Source organism: Bos indicus x Bos taurus, chromosome 7 (genome assembly GCF_003369695.1).
Source record: "Bos indicus x Bos taurus breed Angus x Brahman F1 hybrid chromosome 7, Bos_hybrid_MaternalHap_v2.0, whole genome shotgun sequence".
Lineage (NCBI taxonomy): Eukaryota > Metazoa > Chordata > Mammalia > Artiodactyla > Bovidae > Bos > Bos indicus x Bos taurus.
The window spans coordinates 87,503,675-87,529,789 of NC_040082.1; the positions used below are offsets into that span (position 1 = coordinate 87,503,675).

At 40.3% G+C, this 26,115-nt stretch overlaps 1 protein-coding gene across 7 annotated transcripts in view; it reads left to right on the plus strand.

Annotated features, from left to right (window-relative positions):
• Positions 1–26,115, plus strand: part of CDC42SE2 (CDC42 small effector 2) — a 119,039-nt gene that overhangs the window by 56,002 nt on the left and 36,922 nt on the right. For all 7 annotated transcript variants that reach the window (XR_003511900.1, XM_027547047.1, XM_027547051.1 and 4 more), the window contains one exon: positions 11,953–12,293. Coding sequence is in view for 6 of the 7 variants with exons in the window: in XM_027547047.1 (XP_027402848.1) it covers positions 12,240–12,293 (54 nt within the window). In the remaining variant the exon portion in view is untranslated. The remainder of the gene's footprint in view (positions 1–11,952; positions 12,294–26,115) is intronic.

A 26,115-nucleotide genomic window follows, 5' to 3' on the forward strand; every position in this document is an offset into this window, starting at 1 on the left:
ATAGATGGACTAGAAAAATCTTTGTCTGCTTGCCTAGATAAGCATCAAGGAAGCTTGTCTCTGCTCAGTTCTCTGGGCTTCCCTGGTAGCTCAGCTGATAAAGAATCTACCTGCAGTGCAGGAGACACTGGTTTGATTCCTGGGTTGGGAAGATCCCCTGGAGAAGGGAACGGCTACCCCCTCCAATATTCTGGCTTGGAAAATTTCATGGACTGTATAGTCCATGGGGTCGCAGTGAGTCAGACACAACTGAGCGACTTTCACTTTCACTTTCCCTGGATGAAGGGGAAGAAGAATGATGCAATTGTGATGACAATAATGATCATTTGTTTTTTGCTCAGTTTCTAAGCCATGGGATTCTTTGTGACCCCATGGACCGTAGCACTCTAGGCTCCTCTGCTCTTTACTGTCTCCTGGAGTTTGCTCAGATTCATAGCCGTTGAGTCAGTGATGCTATCTAACCATTTCATTCTCTCCCTCCCCCTTCTCCTTTTGCCTTAAATCTTTCCCAACATCAGGTCTTTTCCAGTGAGTCAACTCTTGACATCAGGTGGCCATAGTATTGGAGCTTCAGCTTCAGCAACAGTCTTTCCAGTGAATATTCAGGGTTGAATTCCTTTAGAATTGACTAGCGTGATCTAATCATCTGATCATGCTAACAATAAAAACTTATCTTGTTTTTTAAATTTGCTGTGTGCAAGGCACTATTCTAAGCAGTTTAAATTTACTCATTTAATCCTCACATACACCTTTAAGGCAGATAGTTAAAAACTCCATTTTATATAATTCTGAACTGAGATACACAGAGGTTAAGGATCATTCATCCAGAGTGTGGAGGAATGCAGGATTCCGATGTAGGCTCTCTAGTATCTGAGTCTAAATTCTAAGTCACTACATTATTACTCTTTCTGTGCTTGCATGTAGATAACAGTGTGTAATATGAATGTGACTATACATGTGATGTGAGAATCTCAAGCTGAGAAATTAAAAAATGTAAACTTGAATTTTATACTTCACTTTATGGGTTTCTAAGCACTAGAAAGTACATACGGTGCTTCATGGGTTGTTCCTCAACCTGGGAACACTGGGCTTTAACAGAATAATCAGAAAAGCTAGAGAGTCAGTGAAATTGGAGTCAAATGCAAAGACAATCTTAAGAGCCTTCATAGAGAAAAAGTAAATTTATGTTTAAAGGACGGTAAATTAGATTGACAGTTGACTTCTCATCAACAACAGTAGTGGTCAGAATGACATGTGTAAAGGACTGAAGGAAAAACACTGTCAGCCAAGAATTCTGTACTTAGCTAAACTGTCATACAAGACTAAGGACAAAATACAGACCTTGAGTTAACAGTGTTAACTGAGTGAAGGGTACATGATATATTTCTGTTCTGTTATAGTAGTTCTGTAAATTATTTCAAAATTAAAATGAAAAAGAAAATCCACAATTTTAGAGAGACACCTGAGAAGCTTACCACTTGTAGCTACATATTTAAGAAGATGTCCTTCTCAGATGGCGTTAGTGGTAAAGAACCCACCTGCCAATGCAGGAGACAAAAGAGATGGGGGTTCAGTCCCTGGGTTGGGAAGATCCTCTGGAGAAGGGCATGGTAACCCACTCCAGTATTCTTGCCTGGAGGACCTGATGGACAGAGGAGCCTGGTGGGCTACAGTAGAGTCACAAGAGTTGGACACAACTTAAGTGACTTAGCATGCACATACTACTAAAAAAAAAAAAATCTTAAGCAGAAGAAGGAAGTTGAAAGGAAAAATTGGGAGGCAAGAAAAAATGGTGATCTAAAAACTGGTAAATGTGGATAAATATTAATAATCATCAATATTATTTACACTTAGCTATGCTAAGCTTAAGTGCTTCATGTAATTCTCTCAACAACCATGTAGTATGGTTACTAATACTTTTCTTCAGTTTGAAAGAACTCATCCAGTTCCCAGCACAGTGAATGAAAAGGACCAAACCAAGTTACATCGCTGAACACCTTGAGAATTCCAAAAGTAAAGAGAAACTCTTTCAACTTCCCAGAGGAGGGAGAAGTGTGTCACCAGCAAAGAAACAAAGTTATGTCCCCAGACTTCTTAGCAGCTACTCCTGAAAGTAGTTAATAGTGAAACAGTGCCTTTAAAATCCGGAGGAAAAGATCCTTAACTTGATATTCTGTATTTAACCGGTCAGTTAGATGTCAAATGCAAGCATTTAAAACATTTTTCTTCCCTGTACCCTTTCTTAAGAAGCTACTAGAATGTGGTGGTGGTGTTTATTCGCCAAGTCATGGCAGATTCTTTGCCACGCCATGGACTGCAGCACGCCAGGCTGTCCTTCACTGGGGAGATAGTGAACTGGAATGTGTGATTTTTTTTTTTTTTTACAAAATAAGCTGAGGCGGATGAAAAAAGGAAGAGGTGATTCTCAGAAAGAGGGCATCAACCTAGGAAAGGAACCAAAGGAAATATGCCTTGAGAGCAGCTAGTAAAGATTGAAGCAAGAGGCTAGTCATGTGATGAAATCAAAAGAAAATTTAACTCAGTGCATCTACTCACATGTTCAGGTATTTGGAAATTACAGGTCTTGTACAAAGCTAATTAAAGTGTTTTGCAGGCCCTGGTGCCTCAGTGGTGAAGAATCCACTTGCCAGTGCAGGAGATGCAGGGTCAATCCTTGGGTCAGGAATCTTCCCTGGGAGAAAGTGAAAAGTGTTAGTTGCTCAGTCGTGTCTCTTTTGTAACCCCCCTGAGCTATAGTTGACCAGGCCCCTCTGTCCATGGAATTTTCCAGGTAAGAATACCAGAGTGGGTAGCCATTCCTTCTCCAGGGGATCTTCCCCACTCAGGGATCAAACCTGGATCTCCTGCATTGCAAGCAGATTCTGTACCCTCTGAAGGAAATGGCAACCAAGCAAACACAAATTCTTAGGAGTTATTAACCACAGAAAAACTAATGATTATTCAAGAAAAAATAGCTAATTCTAATAGATGACTTGTTTCAGCAGTGGCAGTTGTAGTAACAAACATTGATTATTGATTCAACCAAAAACTGTTACCAGTGTTGATAAGTAAAAGGGAGCTTGAGGGTAGGCAGTGATTTTAAAAAAGACATATTCTAATCTATTTTAACAGAAAATCAGGTTAAATTATCTAAAAGTCAGTATCAAGAATTAGCAGTTGTCGTCTTATTCATAAATACCAGAAGAAACACCTTGATAACTTAAAAATGACTACGAACAGAGAGGGACGTGCTAAGTCGCTTTAGTCGTGTCCAGCTCTTTGTGACCCCATGGACTGTAGCCCTTTCCGTCTGTTCTGTCCATGGGATTTTCCAGGTAAGAATACTGGAGTGAGTGGCCATTTCCTCCTTAATGGAGCTCATATCTCTTGCGTCTCCTGCATTAGCAGGCAGGTTCTTCACCGTGAGCACCACCTGGGAAGCCCAAAGAATTCCATTAGGACGTTTCCTAACGCCGTGACTGTGACTGTGAACGTCCTAGTCGCTCGGTCGTGTCCTGCTTTTTGCGACCCCATAGCTGTAGTCCACAAGGCTTCTCTGTCCGTGGAATTCTCCAGGCAGTAATACTGGAGTGAGTAGCCGTTCCCTTCTCCAGGGAGTCCTCCCAATCCAGGGCTTGACCCAGGTCTCTTCGCGTCACAAGCAGATTCTTTACTGTCTGAGCCACCAGGGAAGCCCATAAAGTGTTAGTCGCCATATGTCGTATTTGCCATTTTAAACAGCTTTTTATTGCTTACCAATACTTTAAAAATCTTTGTGCTTGTATTAATTTTTTAGAAAAAGGCAATACAATGTGCTCAGTTGTGTCTGACTCTTTGCAACCCCATGGACTGTAGCCCACCAGGCTCCTCTGTCCATGGGATTTTCCAGACAAGTATACTGGAGTGAGAAGCCATCTCCTTCTCCAGGGCATCTTCCCAGCCCAGGGGTTGAAACCATGTTTTCCTACATTGACAGGTGGATTCTTTACAACTGCACCAGCTGCACAGCCCTGAATAAGAGTAAAAATTTGTTTAAATATAAGAAAGTATTTTACAGTACGATTTTTAATTCCCTGAACTGCTGGTAGTGGGATAGAATTTGAGTATGTATTGCTTGGTAAACCTTGTATGATGATGCCACCCACTAAGAAAGGTTATATAGACACAGATGTGGGGGAAAAGACAGTGAATTCAGTGTTACAGATAATGTTAACAAGGAGACCACATGAGATGTTCATTAGTATGTGGGTATAAATATCTACCTAGACTCAGGAGAAAAGATAGCTTTCAATCCATGAACTAATAATTGAGAACCTACTCTGTCACAGAATTGTTATTTCTAACTCTGTATCGCTAATGAAGGGTTTTAGGACAGTGGATGAAGAGATAGAAAAGGGAGAGAGAAACTGGAAAAAGGAAAGGAGAGTAGCAGGAAAGGAAAAGGAGGAGGATTTATTGTTAAAGCTAGAAAAGATAGGCGTGGTGTTTGTTCTCATATAAGGGTGAGCAGTGCGGGAGTTCGAGAAGGGAACAGTAGTTTTCTTATGTATTACTCTGTTTACATTGCAGACTCTGTCAGGTTTGAGCCAACATAAGAAACCCTCCCGTATATGTGTATATGTTTGGGTTAAGTACTTGGGTTTTAATTAAGGGGAAAAGGAAGATGTCAGAAAGGAAAAGCCTGGGTAGACTGAAAGTGCTACCTAACTATACCTATAAAATATTAATGTCCAAGGTAATTTGTAAAAGTAAATCTAATGAAACTATGTGGGATGATGGCTTTATTATCCTGGGAAAGGTAAAATAAACCAATCCATGATGAAAATTTGTCAGAAGTAAGATAAACCCCCTAATCTGTGATGAAAATAGACTTTTGACTTTCTGACTTTTGAGCTTTCATATGGAGAGTTCCCTGGCTGTCCAGTGGTTAGGACTCTGCACTTTCATCCAGATTCAGTCCCTGGTCAGGGAACTAAGATCCATAAATTACACAGTGCAGCCAAAAAAGAAAAAAGAGAAGCTTTCTGAGGAAAGCTGTAAACAAAGTTCAAAAAAAGTGATGCAACAAAAAATACAGAGGAAACCTGTACAGTCTACAGACTGTTGGCTGCGCCATGTTAATGGATTGTTGTTGTTTACTTGCTAAGTTGGGTCTGATTCCTTTGCAACCCTGTGAACTGCAGATGCCAGGTTCCTTTCTCTCTGGAATTTTCCAGACAAGAATGCTGAAGTAGGTTTTGCTATTTCCTCCTCCAGGAGATCCTCCCAGCTTAGGGATGGAACCCATGCCTCCTCCATTGGCTGGTGGATACTTTACTGCTGAGCCACCAGGGAAGCCCCATGTTAATGGATTAGATACTCAATATTGTTAAAATGTAAATTTCCAAATGTCAGAAAAAGATGCAGTCCCAGTCAGATTCAGAGGCTTTTTTTTCTTTAAGACATTGACAAAGATCCTCAAACGTGTGTGGAAATGTGAAGCATCTAGACAATGCAAAGTAATCTTGTAAAAGAATACTTTGGAAGATTTATCACTACCTGGCTTCAAGTCATAGCATGAAACTATAGCGGGCTTCCCAGGTGGCGCCAAGAGGTAAAGAACCTGCCTGCCAACGCAGGAGGCATAAGACACGGGTTCTATCCTTGGGTCAGATCCTTGGGTTGGGAAGATTCCCTGGAGGAGGGCATGGCAACCGACTCCAGTATTCTTGCCTGGAGAATCCCATGAACGGAGGAGCCTGGCGAGCCATAGTCCATGGGGTTGCAGAGAGTCGGACACGACTGAAGAGACTTAGCATTCGCATACATGTATCGGAAAGGCAGTCTGGTTCTGGTGTAGGAATAGGTCAGTGTAATTAATAATCAGCCCAGAAATGGACACAAACTTAACAGGTACTTGATTTTCAGTAAAAGGTACCAAATCAAGTCAGTAGGCAAAGGGATCCATCAGGAAATGATCTGGAGCAATTGTATATCCATGTCAAAAAAAGGAATCATGAGCTTTACTTTGTACTACCACTAACCACTAAAAGAGGATTATAGACTGAAAGTAAAAAATGAAAATTGTGGGTGAAACGATAACTGAAGAAAAGCTGTTTGGGGAAACATGCACACATTTCCTAGAACACGTATCATAAAAGATGAAATAGATAAACTCGACTTTATTAAAAAAAACTCTGAGACATGTTGTTTTTTAAAACATGGAAAGACAAAGACTAGGAAAAAAATACTCACAATATACTTACCAGACAAAAGACTAGATCTAGAATATGGAAATAACACAACTGAAAAAGACACATAAATTTTAAAAATGGGCAAAAGATCTGATTATACCTAGCCAAGGAAGAAAATACATGAGTGGCTTGCTATCACAGCAAGATAGCACTTCATACACAGGGGGATGACTGAAATTAACAAGACTAAGGACACAGAGTGTTGGTAGGAAGTGGAACAGGTGGGACTCTCATGCATTGCTGGTACAAATGCAAGATGGTACAGCCGAACTGGAAAACTGGCCAACAGTTTAAAGTTCAAACTGATCTTAAAATACGACTCAGTAGTTCTCTTTCTAAATATTTACCCAGGAGAAGTGAAAATTTCTGTTCACATGAGTATTTGTATATACTAATTCACAGAAGCATTTCTAATAGCCAAAAACTGGAAATAACAAATAGAAACAGTTACATTGTGCTGCGTCTATACAGTGGAAGTCTGTATGAATTAGCTAATAGAGGCATCATGGAAAATCTCAGAAACATGCTGAATGAAAAAAGCCAGATTTTGTTTTTTTTAATACTATGTGATTACATCCACATGAAACAGTGGGAAAGACTAACCTATAATCAGTCATTCTAAGAAGAAAAACTAACCTTACTTCCATAGTTGCATGTGCCCCCAAGTGTGCCTTTTATAACTGAGTTCAGGGAACAGGGGCTTGATTTTGAACTTCAGCCACAGAAAAGAAGGTCTGTGATAAATACATAGTTTGAAAGCTCTTTGCAGAATGTTCCCCCCTGCCCCCCTACCCCCAGCCGGAAGAACTTTGTACCGCAAGTCACTATCAAAAGAATGATTTTAACTAGATTGAGACAGATTTAGTGCTGGTGCAGCTATGATATGGCTTTACTGAGAACTCAGACTTGGTCATTGATTAGTAGGTTCTGCATTTCTGCTGGAAACCTCTTTGGCATTTGGTAGAATTTCAGATCTTACTATCCCTCTCCCCACCCAAACATCCCAAATTTTACCAGGTCCTTCAGAGTCTCTAGTAAGGATGTTCATTTTTATTTCATTTTTTTTTTTTTTTTGCATTTCCATGACTCCCAACAACTTGAAATTGTTAGTACTTGCTTCTTTTACTTATATATTTAAATTGTTACTTAAAGATATAATATGTAGAAAATTGCATAGACCGTAAATGTACATTTAATACAAAATTATAAAGCAAGTACTTGAGTAACTACCACCTAGATCAAGAGGTAGAATATTATCAGCATTCCAAGAGCCCTTGTGCATCTCTTCCTGTTCTTAATTCCTGCCCTCAGCCATAGAGATAACCACGTTCCTCACTTGTATTATAATTTTCTAGTTTTACTTTTACACTTCCTTATGCATCTCTCGGAGAAGGCACTGGCACCCCACTCCAGTACTCTTGCCTGGAAAATCCCATGGACAGAGGAACCTGGTGGGCTGCAGTCCACCGGGTCGCTAAGAGTCGGACACGACTGAGCGACTTCACTTTCACTTTCCACTTTCATGCATTGGAGAAGGAGGTGGCAACCCACTCCAGTGTTCTTGCCTGGAGAATCCCATGGATGGGGGAGCCTGGTAGGCTGCAGTCCATGGGGTCGAGAAGAGTCCGACACGACTGAGCGACTACACTTCCACTTTTCACTTTCATGCATTAGAGAAGGAAATGGCAACCCACTCCAGTGTTCTTGCCTGGAGAATCCCAGGGACGGGGGAGACTGGTGGGCTGCCGACTATGGGGTCGCACAGAGTCGGACACAACTGAAGCGACTTAGCAGCAGCAGTATGCATCTCTACACAAAATAGTTTAGTTGAAGTTTTTTTTTTGTTTTTTTTTTTGAACTTGTTTTTGAAATTCGCATACATGAGGTCTTTGCACGTGCATTATTTTGTCCTCAGTAACATGGCAGTGAGAAGTGACCCGTGTGTTGGATGCAGCTACCACTTACTGTAGTATTCTTTTGTATGAATGGAGTACAGTTCATTTTTTTCAGTTTTTTATGGAGGTATAGTTGATTTACAATATTGTGTTAATTTCTACTGTATAGCTAAGTGACTCAGTTATACAGTTATATATTCTTTTTTATATTATTCTCCATTGTGGTTTATTTAGGATGTATAGTTTCCTGTACTATACAGTAAGACCTTGTTGTCTATCCTTTTTATATGTAATCGTTTGCATCTACTAACTCTGAAGTCCCAGTCCAATCCTCCCCAGCCCCCACCCCCTTGGCAGCCACAGGCCTCTTCTCCGTGTCTGAGTCTTGCATCATAGGTATGTTCATTTGTGCAGTATTTTCGGTTCCACATGTAAGTGATAGCATACGGTATTTGTCTTTCTCTTTCTGATTTACTTCATGTAGCATGATAATCTAGTTGTGCCCGTATTGCTGCAAATGGCGTTGTTTTGTTCTTTTTTATGTCTGTAGTATTCCAGTGTATAAATGTACCACATCATCTTTACCCATTCATCTCTTGATGGAAATTTTGGTTGTTTTCATGTCTTGGCTATTGGAAACAGTGCAGCTATAAACATGGGAGTGCGTGTGTCTTTTTGAATTATAGTTTTTTCAGGTATATGTGCAGGAGTGGGATCGCTAGATTATATGGTAATTCTATTTTTAGTTTTCAGAGGAATTTCCATACTGTTTTCCATAGTGGCTGTACTAATTTACATCCTTCCTACAGTGGAGGAGGGTTGCCTTTTCCCCATACCCTCTCCATTATTTGTAGACTTCTTAATGATGGCCATTCTGACTGGTGTGAGGTGGTACATCATTGTAGTTTTGGTTTGCACTTCTCTAATAATAGCACTGTTGAGCATCTTTTCATGTACTTATTTCATATACCTGTATGTCTCCTTTGGAGAAATGTCTCTTTAGCCTTCTGCCCATTTTTTGATTAAGCTGTTTTTGTTGTTGTTGAGTTGTATGAGCTGTTAGTATATTTTGGAAATTAAGGCCTTGTGGGTCGCATTGTTTGCAAATATTTTTTCCCACTCTGTAGATTGTCTCAGTTCTTTAAAAAAATTTTTTTTATTCCTTTTTTTTTTTTTGGTGTGGTGGGGAATGTAGACTTTTAGGTTGTTTGCTAAAAATTCACAGCTATTACACATTATTTTTTGTTACTTCATTGTACTGTTTGCTATTTTAATTTTGATAACAAATAAGAGCATCTTATATCAGTATAACTCTTTGTAATATATGCACTACCCTTATGTACACCCTCATTTCGCCCTCATTTCAGACTTGTGACACTGGCAGTGTAGCATTCCATTTTTATAGCTAACAGAGCTTGTCAGTTCCTCAGGCTAACATTGTGAAAAATTAAGGTAGTATTAACAATTGCCACCGTTCTTTTATTTCAAAGTCTAAATTCTAAATTTTATCCAGTTCTGTTTCACACAAACTAAGCATGCTCTGTACCTCAGCTGAGTTAAAGTATTTCACAAAAAAAGGAAAAGAAATTATTTGGTTAGAGGTATGCCTCGTTGCCTTCTTTTTTTTTTTCCGAGTCATGGCCTTACTGTTTCTTTGGAAGTTGACCTAAAAAGTTTTGTTTTATTGATTTGTGTGTAGGATGTTGGGACATAAATTCTTTAAATTGTCAGCAGTGAAACTGTTCAGGCAAGTATGAAGCTTATATCTGCAGCATTTGATTTAGGTGTGGAAAGGGAGGAGGAGGGGGAGGGGCTGAGGAGGTTAGAGTTTTGACCAGAGCATACTGCTTACTTCCATACTTTTTTACCCAATGCCAGTCTCTGAAAGTCGAGAGACTGAGCTTTTAATGCAAGGAAGCTCTGCAAATCACTAAGTAGCCTGACAGTTCACGTAAGCTTTTCTAAAATCGTATGTCTAATGAAACTGTGGTTGGTGAGATGCTCTGGTGCTGTAGTCCAGTTTGACCCCTGATGTATGTGTGGAATCTGCTGAGTTGTGTTTAAAGCCAAGTTTAGTTGTTGATGTTGCAAAGTGATACTTCTTTTGTTATCTTAAGGTATTAAAAGTAAGGTTTTCAGTGTGGATGTGATGTAAGCAACACTGAGCTCAGGAAGTGAAAGTAACTATGAGTATATTTATTATTAGTGTCTGTGGAAATTTTTGTGACAAATTCAGTACTTCTCTAAAGGTGTTATGTATAAATGTGTTCTAAGTATATACACATTTGTAAAAAATTCTAAAAAGAAATTTTGTTTAGAAAAGCAAGAAGAAGGAAAGTATACTGGTATGATATTCCAAGGCGTGTTTGAAACATTTTTAGACTTAAATGTTTACTTAACAAATAAAAACCTGTGGAGCTGCAAACATCCCCTTGGTTTGAAAATGTATTTCATCCTATCTGTTTTCTAGATGATACACTTAAGTATCTTTTCTGTCTTATCTCCAGAAATACAAATTATTATACTTTAAGCAGTCATACTTCAACTAAACATTAAGAATTATTGTGAATATCACTTTCAAAGTAGTACATGTAGTGGGAAAATGTGTATTTTAAAATTTTAAAAATAAGGAATAGCTTTACTCTGGGAAGGACATTTGAATTTGTGGAAATGTGGATTTCTAAATAGGGAAGCCATTGATTAATTTTAAGTGTTAAACAGAAGGAACATTTACTTAGTTAAAAAGTGAAGAAAATAAAACACCTTCCATTGTAAAATTAATTTGACAGTGGTTTCTGGCAAAGATAAATTATGAGTAAAAAGGGTGTTGCCTGGCATGGTATGTAGATGAGAAAATATAATGATAGAATAAATCATATAGCAGATTTAAAACCTCAGATTTCAAATCCAGTAGAGTTGAAACATCAGAGTAACTCAGTGTTTGTATGTGCTACAATAGCAGTGGTGAGCAAAAGGAATTTCAGTGTCAAACAAAGGCATATTTGTTTTCATAGAATTGGTTAAAAGATTTCACAGTAATTTTTTTAATGGCCAAGATCTTTGATTCAGGGTGGAATTAAGCTTGTCAAGTAAATAGTAGCTGAAATAATGTTCTTGATGTTGTAAATATAACCCTTTGCTCTGATACTCTTGCTGAGGAAATAAATGAAACATACTTTTCTTTTGAGCTTATAAACCTTCATAGTATTTACTCGCTTCATTGGACAGAGCCAGTTGCAAGACTGCTTCTTCTTTGTTTCAGAGTTTGGGTGAGGTGAGGAAAGTTCACCTTTCCTTGAAAATGCATTCCAGTTTCTGAATTTTAACTGTGATGATAGTGTATATTTTCTTCCTCCTTATCTTCTCTGAACATATGCTTAAAACTTAATGTATCATTTTCCTGTAATGTGTTAGAAGGCACGTCCTTTAGACTGTGTAGAATGAGGGTCCCAAATTCATGCCTTGTTATGGCCTACATGTGTGCCATTGAACATGTATGCATTAATCTTCACTGAAGATCTTCTATGCAAATGTAAAAATAGCAGTCATTTATGTCTTCCTGGTTTAGAGTCATAGCTTTGGGAAAAGCTTTTATAGTCACAAAACAGAATGCTCTGTGAAGGCAAGGATTACCGTTTCCTTTGAGTTCCTATGTTACTAATACCTGACACTCAGTACTTAAATATTTTTCTGTTGAGTGACTTATCAGTTTATTAAAATCTTGATTTTTTTTTGAAATATTCTTAATTTTATCAGGGATTTAAGAAATAAGCTTCCAAGGATAAGTAAAGTAACTTGTTTTCTTTCCTTTTTTCTTTTTCTAGACCACCTGTTGAGGCCCTGAGTCAAGACAACAATTTTTATACTTTTCCTGGTGGTTCAGAAGCAAGTCTCTGTAGACCAGAAACAAAGAAAGGAAATAATCTGACCTTTTCTTTATTAGATTGACTGTAAAAGACACTTGACTTCCAGGAACAAGTACAGAGAAGTAATAAAGTTATTATTTTGGCATCATTGGACATTGATCGCATTGAGAAGCGTGCTTTGTGAAGCTTCCCGAGTTGAGATTTGGAAACTTCATTGGTGCTCATTTATAACTTGGACTATCAGCATGAGTGAATTCTGGTTGTGTTTCAACTGCTGTATCGCAGAACAGCCTCAACCCGTAAGTATGACGTGATACACACACAAATTGGGTGGGGTACTTGGTATGCATACTGTTGATTCTCAGGCTAAGAACCAGGATTCCAGTAGTGATTGCAGGGCCGTTCCAAGGCTTGTCAGTGAAATTCTAAACATCTGGTTAAAGAAAGAAAAAAGTAAGTTTGCTTTTGAGTAAATGCTATATGTGAAGAGCTGTAGTAGACTACCAAATGTGATTGAGAACGTTGTAGACCAACTTCCGGTGGACGCGTGAGAGGAGAGGGAGACACCCTGCGGTGGAACAGCCAAGTCGGCTTTGGAGATGAGTGGGTGGAAGGTGGCGAGCCAGGATTTACCATCTCATCGTCCTCACAGCAGTTCTCTGGGGAAGATGCCGTTATCCTTATTTCCTTGTAGACGTAGGTTCCATTTTTTTTGCCCTGAGTGGACAGTAAGTCTGCGCTGGCCATTTCTTGCTACCTGCCTCACTTTTGTCCCTTCTAACCTGTGCACATTTTGTTACCTCTACCAAAATTCTACCCTCCCCCTCCAGTTTTCTCTTCATCTTTTAAGATGCCTATATCGAATGTCAACTCTGTGAAATCTTCCCCACTTTCTCCTGACTTAGGGGAAAACCCCTCAGCAATATTTCCACCAGCTCTTTTAGTTCATTTTTCTATGGTAGGATGGACCTTCTTGTGTGGTAACTATTGCCGTCTCTTCTTTAGGGGCCCTGACCATGTTTCCTTGATAACTTCAGGATCGCATCTAATACCTTGGAGAATGTGGTTATACATGCTAGCTGGTTTGCTGGCTGACTGGCTGAATAAATGAATTTCTATTGTATTCTGTTTGGAGTAACATTTGTAATAATATGAAAGGAGGAATGAGATGTAATCTTAAGGTCTCCTCAGATCTTTTCTGACCCTTTCCCTGGTCATATACATAGTCCACTTTTTAATTTTCCTTGTATATACAGTTGTTTCAGAATCTCCTAGTCTTTAATGTCTGGCTCTGGAAAAGGGAAAATATGAAAAAGTGAGGGCAGGGAGGAGAAGAAAGGGCACTGGCTTTTTAAGTCTTCTGGAAATCACTTCAGCCAGAGGATGAGGGCCTTGCAACAGTTGGGGAGTTGAGCACCAGCAGTGGCGGCCCGCCCGTCTGCTGGTCTGCTCCTCTGTGATCAGAAGTGGAGATGTTTGGAGGACAGGCTCGTTTTTGCCCACCCTGGCTGCCCAGAGGTTGTGCGCGTGATGTGCAAAGACCACAGCTGTGGGAGGAGGGGAGCCCTGCTCTGCTCCTCTGCTGAGAGCTGACACTGACTGAAACTAGCTGCAATTTACCTTTCAAGTTTTCCCCTGGAAGTTGCAAGCCTTAAAGAGACTCCAGAGTTCCAGAATAGATACAGCAGAAACATAATGCCTGTACGGTGGTGGTGGGGGTACAGATTCCTACTGTTAACTGCTCCACCATCTTCCCTTTTACTCCTTTTGTAATGCTGTTACATTTAGTTCTTTGATCCATGAAGTATGGAGGGTTGCTTTGTGTGGGATGAGGTAGGGGTCTGACTGTTCTTTCACGTTAAGTCAGCTATCTAAAAACAGTTTATTAAATAGCCAGTCTTTTTATTAGTGATATGAAATGTCACCTTTATTGTATACTACGTTTTCATGTATTTAAAGAGACTGCTCTTAAAATCTGTTCCGTTCTTTTGGTTACATGTTTACACCTGTGCCGTTGCACCTGCTGCCGTTCGTTACTTAGTATGTAGCTCTTCTTAAACTATTTTGATAAATCTTGTTTTTAAGACGGATTATGACATGGTTTTTTGCTGTGTTGTCTTTTGTATTTTTTTCTTTGAATGAGATATGTCATGCATCTTTTAAATCATTTAGGTGTTTACTTTAGAATTGCATTGAATCTAGATGTAATTGGATGAGAATTGACATCTTTTGAATTTTGAGTAATTCCATTGAGAAGCATAGCATACATCTTCATTTATACAGACCTTTTCATGTTCTTTTAGTAAGTTAAAATTTTCATCATGTAAGTTTTGCATATTTCTTGCTCAGTTTTTTCTAGATTTTTTAAAATGAATTTTCCTTGCTATTCTGAATGAAATTGTTTTGCTATTACATTTCCTAGTGGATTTTTTTTTTTTTTACTATTTTGTAAGCAATTAATAATTTTTATACACCAATTTTTTATCCAGATACCATACTGAACGCTTTATATTTCTTAAATTTCTCCATATAATGACATTTTGTTTGTCTTAATTCTCATATATAAACTTTTATCCCTATTGAAATATTTCTGCATTGGTTAGACCTCCAATATAATATTGAATAGTGTCGATGATGGCTGAACATTCTTGCTTCTCCTGACTTTTAATGAGAAAGGTTCAAATTTACTTAAGCATAAAATGAATATTTATTTCAGTAACCACGTTTACCTGTGCATTTGTTATTGTGTACAATTTATCATTTACGACTTACATTGCCAGTGATTGCATTTTCAGCAGTTTTGAAAGATTTTAGAATACTTGAATCCCATCACCGTACTGTTTGTACTGTGCCTTGTAATTTTTGTTGAAAGTCATTTGTGATAATATGCTGAGTAAAAGAAACTGAGGGAAACAGGCCTGTAGTATCAGTTTTGTATTTGTCTGTGTGGGGATCAGGCTTTGCTTAATCTTTGCTGCAGTTGTAGGCGTCCCGGGATAACATTCTCCGTGGTGTCCTTGCTTTTGTGCCCTGTTGTCTCTGTAGGACTTGTGTTTAAGGAAGGTCTGAGAGGTCCAGAGCTTTCGATGGTATTTCCCTGTATTTTCACACAGGAACACTGATGATGTACTGGTGAGATGTTGGGGACGGGAAGCATGGTACACTGCGTGGTTAGGTCTCGGTCTTTAGTGAGCCTGAGCCCCCTGGACTGTGACCTACACAAGCGCTTCTCAGTTTTGTTTCAGTTTATTTTTTTACTCCTTAGTTGAGACAGACGGGCTGGAGGAGGCTGCAGTTGGACATTTCCCTTCCCCAAAGTTGGTTAGTTTCTGATATAACCTCAGTCAATTAGGAGCTGGCAAAATAGGTTTCTTTTGAGGGGATGCTTTGTTAAGAAGAGCAGGCAAATTTCCATAGTGCCAGATTGCAGAAGGGCATTATAAATTGCACTTCCCTGGTGGGGCTCAGTGGGAAAGAACCTGCCTGCCCATGCCAGAGATGTGGGTTTGATCCTTGGTCCAGGAAGATCCCCTGAAGAAGGAATGGCAACTCCCTCTAGTATTCTTGCCTGGAAGAGTTCCCATGGACAGAAGAGCTTGGTGGACTACAGTCCGTGGGGTTGTAAAGAGTCGGACACGACTGAAGTGACTGAACAGCAACAACAATTGTAAATTGCTGTGAGAACCCTACCTGGGGCCTGTGTGTGGCAGTGGTCTAGGTGTGGTTTTTTGATGTGGTCTGAGTCAGAGTTCAGGCAAAGTATCAAACCTCTCCTGATCGCCTTTAGGTCACTGAGAATATAGAGATTGGATTGGGTGAAGTATTAGTTACCTAAGATGACGCAAGTTAGCCTAAACCATAGTGGCTTAAAACAGACTTTTATTATCTCACAGATTCACTTAGTTAGTGTTAGTCGCTCAGTCTCATCCGACTCTTCGCTACCCCGTGAACTGCAGCCTGCCAGGCTCCTCTTCCATGGGATTTCCCAGGCAAGAGTACTGGAGTGGGTTGCTACTTCCTTGTCCATAACTAAGATGATGCAAGGTAACCTGAGCCATGGTGGTTTGAAACAGACGTTTATTATCTCACAGATTCTGTGGGTCAGGAAGCCAGGCAGTGTTCAGCCAAGTCCTCTGACTTAAGGTATCTTTGAGGTGACAGTTACAGCTGAGGCCATAACTACCTCAGGGTTCAGTGCCGAGCGGACCTGCTTTCTCGGTTACTGAAGCAGTTATTGGCAGGGTTTGGTTTCTCTCTGAGTCCTGACAAGAGTCTCGGCTGGAATAAGGGCCTCGGTTCCTTGTTGGCTGGAGGCCTCCCTCAGTTAGTCGCCACACTGGTCTCGCCACAGAACAGCTCACGGCGTGGTGACTGGCTTCCGCTAGTGTGAGGAAGAGGGCAGGCAAGGTGGACGTCAGAATCTCTGTGACTTGCCACCACTTTTTGCTGTGCTCTGGCCTGTAGAATTAACTCACTAAATCTAGTTCACACCCGAGGGAGGGGAGTAGACAAAGGCATGAATTCCAGGAGACGGGGATCATTGGGACCAACTTCACAGGCTGCCTACCACAGATTCCCTCCAAGGCCCCTCCCAGCGCTCACATTCTGTGAATGCTTCCCTCTCTCTCCCCCAGAAAGAGGCCATGCATTCCGTTTCCAGCCCCAACTTCAGAGACTCTCAGTCAAGTGCCCGGGTAGCTGTGACACAGTCTTTAACTGTAGCTAGCCAACATGAAAAATGTAGTCAAAGAGGAAAATCATCTTATCTAAAAGAGTTAGACTGTGAAAAGAAAGATGTTGAATTTGTTCTGTTTCAGTGGCATATCTTCCATTACAGTACTCTCTGCATAGACAAAATACCCTTTTAGAGGAGACAGGGAAGATAGGCCTGTCTCTGTTCAGATAACATCAGAACCAAACGCACTGAACCAGCGTATAGTGTTGTATCTTATTTTAAAATGTCTGCCTTTCCCTCCTCTTGGCTGAAGGAGAAGGAGAGTTTTCTCTGGTACTCACTTTGAGAACATGCTAGAGTTCCTGCTGGTGAAACTCCCAGGAGCCCGGGGGCCCTCCTAAGACAGGCCCCCCTAAACGCTCCAGCTGTCCACACTCCTCACCCAGGAACTCCTCAGTTACAGTCTTAGGTTGTCCTGCTCTGGTTCTGCATGACCTGGGGGTTTCCACTCTAGTCCATGGTGGTTTTCTGTACTGGCCTGTCTCTCCAGTTCTGGAGGCAGCGGTTGGTTCTGTGATCTCAGTTTTCTAAAGGACCTGAGAATTGTTGATTTTCAGTTCAACTTTTTGATCATGTGGATTGGCACGACATCTTTTAAGCCCCTTACATGTCTGACAGGAAACCACAAGTTCTATTTCCATATTTTTTAAGGTTGATTTGTTTATTGCCAGCATTCATAATGCATATAACATTCTGTTTTACAGGTATACTCAAACTAGAATGACATAGATTGGGAATTTTAAAGAGTGGGAGCATAAGACTTTAGAATTACAAGTACAGGACATTAGAAATACATTTTCTGATACACAAAGCATTTGCGGTTTGAGTGTTTCTGTGCACATATAACATGTCTGTGTTGTGTTATTGTTTAATAATAGGTAATTGCTTGAAATATTCCACCTTTTTGACTTGCTGAGAAAAACGGCACAGCACTGCACAGGGTCGCATGGTTACTGTGGTGGAAGAACCGCTGGCTTGTTGGCGTTAGGGAGAGACACTTAAAGGGTGCGTTAATCATTTTGTGCGTGCTTACAGCCTACAGAAGCGTACCTTGCAGCTCTAGTAGACAGTATCAAGAGTGCCTTATTTGAAAGCTGCTTGGTCATCTCTAAAGCTCCCCAAAGTCTGTACCAGAATTGAGTGCTGTGTGCCGACTCTCCCACTCCTTTACCGCCCCCTGCTCTTGCGCATTCCATGTGTGGAAAAGGAACAGCTCAGTATTGGGAAGAACTTAGAATGCATTTTTCTGAGTAGTAGCATAAGAATCATACTTTTCCTTCCTACTCTTTAGTTTTAGCACAGTATAGTACAGAATAAAATAGAGTCCCATTTTTTTGAGCCGTGGTAATCTAAACCTTTAAAATTGGCTGTAGTGTAAATGCTGCGGTTGTTGCTGCTATGTATATGCTAAGGTAGGAATCTTTAAATGGTTGCTGTTTTGCACCTTAATTTTTTAAAAAACAAGATCTGTCAGCTGTTTATAGTACTTCAGTGAATTTTTTACCTTCTTATTGTGCATTGAAATGCTAGTGGACTTTTTTTACCAACTTTTTTTTTTTTGAGTTACAATTGGTATACCCAAAAAACTGTGCATAATTAATATATTCTGTCTGCTGAGTTTGAATGTATGTATACACATGCTGCCATCACCACAGATCAGATCAGATCAGTCGCTCAGTCGTGTCCGACTCTTTGCAACCCCATGAATCGCAGCACGCCAGGCCTCCCTGTCCATCACCAACTCCTGGAGTTCACCCAGACTCATGTCCATCGAGTCAGTGATGCCATCCAGCCATCTCATCCTCTGTCGTCCCCTTCTCCTCCTGCCCCCCATCCCCCCAGCATCAGAGTCTTTTCCAATGAGTCAACACTTCGCATGAGGTGGCCAAAGTACTGGAGTTTCAGCTTTAGCATCATTCCTTCCAAAGAACACCCAGGGCTGATCTCCTTCAGAATGGACTGGTTGGATCTCCTTGCAGTCCAAGGGACTCTCAAGAGTCTTCTCCAACACCGCAGTTCAAAAGCATCAATGCTTTGGCACTCAGCCTTCTTCACAGTCCAACTCTCACATCCACATGGAAAAACCACATGACCACAGGAAAGACCATAGCCTTGACTAGACGAACCTTTGTTGGCAAAGTAATGTCTCTGCTTTTGAATATGCTGTCTGGTTGGTCATAACTTTCCTTCCAAGGAGTAAATGTCTTTTAATTTCATGGCTGCAGTCACCATCTGCAGTGATTTTGGAGCCCAAAAAAATAAAGTCTGACACTGTTTCCACTGTTTCCCCATCTATTTCCCATGAAGTGATGGGACCGGATGCCATGATCTTCGTTTTCTGAATGTTGAGCTTTAAGCCAACTTTTTCACTCTCCTCTTTCACCTTCATCAAGAGGCTTTTTAGTTCCTCTTCACTTTCTGCCATAAGGGTGGTGTCATCTGCATATCTGAGGTTATTGATATTTCTCCCGGCAATCTTGATTCCAGCTTGTGTTTCTTCTAGTCCAGTGTTTCTCATGATGTACTCTGCATATAAGTTAAAGAAACAGGGTGATAATATACAGCCTTGACGTACTCCTTTTCCTATTTGGAACCAGTCTGTTGTTCCGTGTCCGGTTCTAACTGTTGCTTCCTGACCTGCATACAGATTTCTCAAGAGGCAGGTCAGGTGGTCTGGTATTCCATCTCTTTCAGAATTTCCCACAGTCTATTGTGATCCACGCAGTCAAAGGCTTTGGCATAGTCAGTAAAGCAGAAATAGGTGTTTTTCTGGAACTCTCTTGCTTTTTCCATGATCCAGTGGATGTTGGCAATTTGATCTCTGGTTCCTCTGCCTTTTCTAAAACCAACTTGAACATCAAGAAGTTCACGGTTCACGTATTGCTGAAGCCTGGCTTGGAGAATTTTGAGCATTACTTTACTAGCGTGTGAGTTGAGTGCAATTGTGCAGTAGTTTGAGCATTCTTTGGCATTGCCTTTCTTTGGGATTGGAATGAAATCGGACCTTTTCCAGTCCTGTGGCCACTGCTGAGTTTTCCAAACTTGCTTGCATATTGAGTGCAGCACTTTCACAGCATCATCTTTCAGGATTTGGAATAGCTCAACTGGAATTCCATCACCACAGTTAAGGTAATAAACTTCTGAGTTATCCTCCGAAACAATAAATATTGATTTACAACCTCCCCCCTTTCTACTCACATTACATGCTTTCCCTATACAGTGTTTTCCCACACGGTACTGATGTTTTGTAATGGTTTTTATCTCTGAAATGTGTTACTTTATTTGGATACCTATGCTAGTCATCATATTAACACCAATATTTCTCCAGCAAGCCAGGTTCTGGTGAAATAACAGTGAGCGAAACAGACATTATGACTTAATTCACTGTCATTCTAGTGGAGGAGTCTGTGATGTCAGATAATGGTAAATGTTCTGTGGAAAAAGAAAGCAGAAGAAAAGATAGAGAAGGGGAAGTGGGGGACGGATTAAGAGTGTACAGGAAAGACCTCTTTGATGAAATGATATTTAAGCTAAGATTTAAGGCACACAGTTAGGTAGGGAAGAGCGCTTCAGTCTGAGGGACTGAGAGTACAAGAGTTCTGGAAGCGCAGGGTTGTATGTATGAGAGGAATATTAAAGAGGGCGGAGTGGCTGTGAGCCAAGGCCGCAGTAGTGGGAAATGAGGTCAGAGATAGTGAAGGGCCAGGTCATGTATGGCCTTCCAGGCCATGGAAAGACTGGTTTTTACACTTGGGAAATGGGAAATCATTGGATGGCTTTGTTCTTTAAGTGAAGTGCGTGTCCCTTCTCAGTGGTTTGAGTGTTACTGTGTGCCCAGACGGAGAAGCAGCGCTGCCTGACGAGACTGCGTCCTGCAGCCGCACGGTACCGTGTCCTTCCTGCGCTGCCAGCCGGGGGGTCCTCTTCTGCCATCTGCAGTCGTGTGCCTAGCACGTCTGAAGTAAGATTGCTTATTTCCTGCAGTAACTTTTCTTACTTCCACTTTTTTTGTTGTTTTGATGTGCAGTTCTAATCCATAATAGTAGGGGTTGTGTATGTCAGTGATGAAGTGGTTACTGTCATTTAAAAAAAAATGAAGGGCACTGTTCTCCGGGTATTAGAGAGTCTGAGGTTTCTTCAAGGGAAATAGGTGAAGAGTTGGAGGGAGATGGGGTGGTCAGTAGACAGAGGCTGCTTGCAGACCTTAGACCTCAGACCGAGAGGAAGAGCCAGCAATAGTTCAATGAAAGGTGGCTAGAGGAAGCTCTCGGTAAGGGCATTCTGGAATTTCACAGGATTTATGCCAGGCAAGAGTGTTTGCTTGTGTGTGATGCATCTCCATCAGTACTGTGTGTTGATGACCCCAGATGGCATGATTCATGTAGAACTTCCTTTTTCAGGAATCACATTCCCAAATACCCTAAATGAAGTGTGAATTTGACTGATACAGTGTCATTTTTCCCATTTCTGAAAATGCAAATATGCTTGCTCTTAATTTAACTAAAAAATCATATAACTATAGTCCTCTCAAACCATTTAACAGATGAAGTTATGTAAATGAAAATTAAAAATCACCCTTATCAGTAGAGAAATGAAAAATATTCCTACTTTGTAGAAAGGCAGTGCAGAGGACTGATTCAAATGTCTTAACCATATGCTAAACCTGGAAATGAGGCAGGATTATCTCACTCACTGGAACTGCCTGTCCTGTCTCGGGAGCAGCTTCTGGATTTCCTCCTAGAGACAGTAAGCTGCTCTCAGATGCGGTGGGTGGTACTCCCTGTGTGCTCTCACACCTGTGGGGAAAGGGTGGACTTGTGTACATGAACTCTGAAGACAGACTAGAAGGGCTCTTGGCATGAGGTGCCCCTGTCCTGGCCTGTGCCTACAGCACGGTCAGGAAGTGCTTGGTTCATGTCCCTAGCATTCCATGTGGATGCCAGCTGGAGAAGCGCAGGAGTGCTGGCGGGTGAGAGGCGGGAGGAACATGGCAGCAGAAGGCCGTTTTTCTTAGAAACTAGAAGGCCTTTATATTTGTTGATGTCGGAAAGAAAATTGTTTTCTTTAATGCTTTTATTAAGTTGATCTTGATTTAATTTCAGTTGGAGTTTTTTGATGTATACATGAAAGTAAAGCAAGCTATTCCTTAGCAAGCCATGAGGTTGCTGCCATTTATCATTTCTTAAAAAGTGACATCAGCAAAAATAATAATTCAAAAGTAGACAGTAGTATACTCAACCTCATGCGCTCAGCTCCAGCAGCATCAATTCGTATCTGATCAGTGCATCTACTTTGCCTTTTTTATATTTTGAAGTCAAATTCCAAGCATTATTTCATCTTATCTATAAATATCTATAGTTTTTTCTCTGAGATAATGACTTTTATTTCACATAACCACAGTACCATTATCACACCAAAAAATACTTTAAAATTTTCTTTTACTTATAAATGTACTATATAATAAATAATTCAAAAACAATTGTATTATGAATCAACCCAAGTCAAAAAGTGGAGCATTGCCAACACCCCCAGAAGCCCCCCAGCATTCTCATTTACATCTCTTCTCCAACGCCTGGAGAGCTGCTGCCCTGCTTCTTAGGGTAATCATTTCCTTACTGTGTTTTATGGTTTTACTATTTGTGTGTGCCCTGAACACTATAGTTGGTTTACTGTTTTAACTTTAAATGAGTGGTGTTGCACTGGATATAATTTTTTTTAATATAATGATATAATTATAACAATATAATATAATGTTTTCTTTAATTCAATATTAAATTTAAAAGACTAATCTGTATTGAAGCCGTTGCTGCTGCTGCTGCTAAGTCACTTCAGTCGTGTCCGACTCTGTGCAACCCCATAGACGGCGGCCCACCAGGCTCCCCCGTCCCTGGGATTCTCCAGGCAAGAACACTGGAGTGGGTTGCCATTTCCTTCTCTAATGCGTGAAAGTGAAAAGTGAAAGTGAAGTCGCTCACGTTAGCTGAACTTAATTCCCTCTTCTCTAGAGTGTTCTGTTGTATGACTACACCATGTACATCCATATAGTCCTTTAGAAATTCTGAATTGTTACCAATACGGGGCTGTTATGAATGATGCTCTTTTGGGTCTTTGTGAATGTGTTGCCTGGTGAACACATGCTATAAGTTTCTCTAGAGTTTAAGGGGTGAAATTACTGTTTCTAAAGTCTTAAGGACACTAGCTTTTACCATGCAAGACACAATTGTTTTAAATGTTATTGTTGTTAATTCAGGTTGCTAAGTCATGTCCAGCTCTTTGTGACACCATGGACTGCAGCACGCCAGCCATCCTTGTCCTTCACTATCTCCCAGAGTTTGCTCAAATTCATGTCCATTGAGTCAGTGATGCCATCCAACTGTCTCATCCTCTGTCCCCCACTTCTCCTGCCGTCAGTCGTCCCATATCAGGATCTTTTCCAATGAGTTGGCTCTTTGCATCAGTTAGTCAAAGGATTGGAGCGTCAGCTTTAGCATCAGTCCTTCCAATGAATATTCAGGGTTGATTTCCTTTAGGATTGACTGGTTTGATCTCCTTGCAGTCCAAGGAACTCTCGAGTGTTCTCCAGCACAATTGAAAAGCATCAATTCTTTGATGCTCAGCCTTCTTTATGGTCCAACTCACACATCTGTACGTGACTACTGGAAAAACCAAAGCTTGGACTATGCAGACCTTTGTCACCAAAGTGATTTTTTAATATGCTATCTAGGTTTGTCATAGCTTTCCTTCTAAGGAGCAAGCATCTTTTAATTTTGTGGCTGCAGTCACCTTCCTCAGTGGTTTTGGAGCCCAAGAAAACAAAGTCTGCCACTGTTTCTACTTTTTCTCTATTTGTGTTAAAATGATGGGACCAGATATCATGGTCTTTGTTTTTTGAATGTGGAGTTTTAAGCCAACTTTTTCACTCTCCTCTTTCACCCTCATCAAGAGGCTCTTTAGTTCCTCTTCACTTTTCTGCCATTAGAGTGGTATCATCTGTATTTCTGAGGTTGTTGATATTTCTCCTGGTAATCTTAATTTCAGTGTATGATTCATCCAGCCTGGCATTTTGTATGATGTACCCTGCATGTAAGTTAAATAAGCAGGGTGTGACATATGACCTTGACATATTCCTTTCCCCGTTTTGAAACTAGTCTGTTATTCTGTGTCTGATTCTAACTTACTTCTTGTCCTGCATACAGATTTCTCAGGAGACAGGTAAGGTGGTCTTATATTCCCATCTCTTTAAGGGTTTTCCAGTTTGTTGTGATCCACTCAATCAAAGGCTTTAGTGTGGTCAGTGAAGCAGAAGTAGGTGTTTTTTCGGGAATGCCTTTGCTTTCTCTATGACACTCAGCAGATGTTGGCAATTTGATTTCTGGTTCCTCTGCCTTTTCTAAACGCAGCTTGAATATCTGAAAGTTCTTGATTCATGTATTGTTGAAGCCTAGCTTGAAGGATTTTGAGCATTACCTTGCTAACATGTGAAATGATGGCAATTGTACAGTAGTTTGAATATTCTTTGGCATTCCCTTTCTTTGGAACTTGGATGAAAACAACCCTTTTCCAGTCCTGTGGAAAACGCCAATGCTGACTTTTCCAAATTTGCTGGCATATTGAGTGCAGCACTTTAACAGCATCATCTTTTAGAATTTGAGATAGCTCAGCTGGAATTCCATCACCGCCGCTAGCTTTGTGTATAGTGATGCTTCCTAAGGCCCACTAAACTTGACACTCCAGCATGTCTGGCTCTGGGTGAGTGGCCACATCATCATCGTTACCCAGGTCATTAAGGACTCTTTGTATTCTTGCCACCTCTTCTTAATCTCCTTGCTTCTGTTTTAAATGTGGTTTTACCAAATTTCGTTCCCGCCAGCAGTTGGAGTGTACCAACCATTGTTCCGTAAACTCATCAAATGCATGGTATTTTCAGACTTTCAGTTTTTATCAGTCTGAGAGGAAATGTTTAATCTTTCATTTTAATTTAATGAGAATGAAAAGTAACCTTTTTTTTTTTTTAATTTCCAGTCGTGAGTTTCAGGATTATACACAAATCAGAGATTCCTTGAAATAAAATTCTCCAATCCAGTTCTTCCACACTGTCCCCTCTGCATATTGGTTTTATACCATGAGTTCTTTGAGAGTACAGAGAAAGACACATTTAGGTGACTTGAAGAGAGTAAGTCAAGATGTTATGCCCTAGGAGCTTTCATTCTCGTGTTTAGTTTCAAGTATGATTAGGCATTAGTCCGAGTGCATTCTATTTACTCTGTTTCTAGTAACTATTATAGAAGTGCACTGAGAAACCACCAGGCGTGTCTGTCATCCTATGCACTAAATATTACTGAAATTTAATTCTAAAAAAAGATGCAAAGTAAAAATAGAAGATTAAGTCTTTTCCTCTAACATTACAACACTCCCAGGTGAGCATATTCACATATGAGACCATTGAATACAGAACAGTTCAGAACATGGAGCTCTGGAGTTGAGAAACAGGATTATTTTACCTTTATTGTGATAAAAATAATTATCACTGGGGGGAAAAATAGGAAAGAAACTCAAAGATTTTTTTCGGGGAGTAGGAAGAGAAAAAAATATTGTGGTCAAATAGTTTAAAAAATATATATATATATATGTATGGTGGATAAGTCCTAACAATTTTTTTCTCTATGCTCATTACAAAATACTGTCTATATCTTCATAAAGAAAATGTTCCTCATCTATGAGGTCATGTTAAGTAGCTATTGTGAGCTCCTACGGAGAAGGCGATGGCACCCCACTCCAGTACTCTCGCCTGGAAAATCCCATGGACGGAGTAGCCTGGTAGGCTGCAGCCCATGGGGTTGAGAAGAGTCGGACATGACTGAGTGACTTCACTTTCACTTTTCACTTTCATTGATTGGAGAAGGAAATGGCAACCCACTCCAGTGTTCTTGCCTGGACAGGAGAGCCTGGTGGGCTGCCGTCTGTGGGGTCGCACAGAGTCAGACACGACTGAAGCGACTTAGTAGCAGCAGCAGTGAGCTCCTATGAACTGTCAGCTTATGTGAATGCTGAAACATTTCTTAAAAGATATTTTGCAAATCATCTCACCATCTGAGAGATGGTTGTGTTTTTGTAGGAAACAGTTTCTTTGGTACATGTTCTGTCATTTGTATAAATGCTGTGAAAGTCTGCGTGTCTTCATAAGGCATTGAATTTTTAAAATGGCTAAAATTAAGGTTCTTCTGAAACATCAATAGCATGAACCTTTGCATTGTTTTGTTTTTACTGATTATTGGGTTTTATAAACCTAGAAACAGCAAAGATAAAGAGGATTAAGCCTTTATTTGTCCAGAGTTAGTGGTTTGGGTCCTGATTCTCACATGGCCTTGGTATATACAAATGGGATA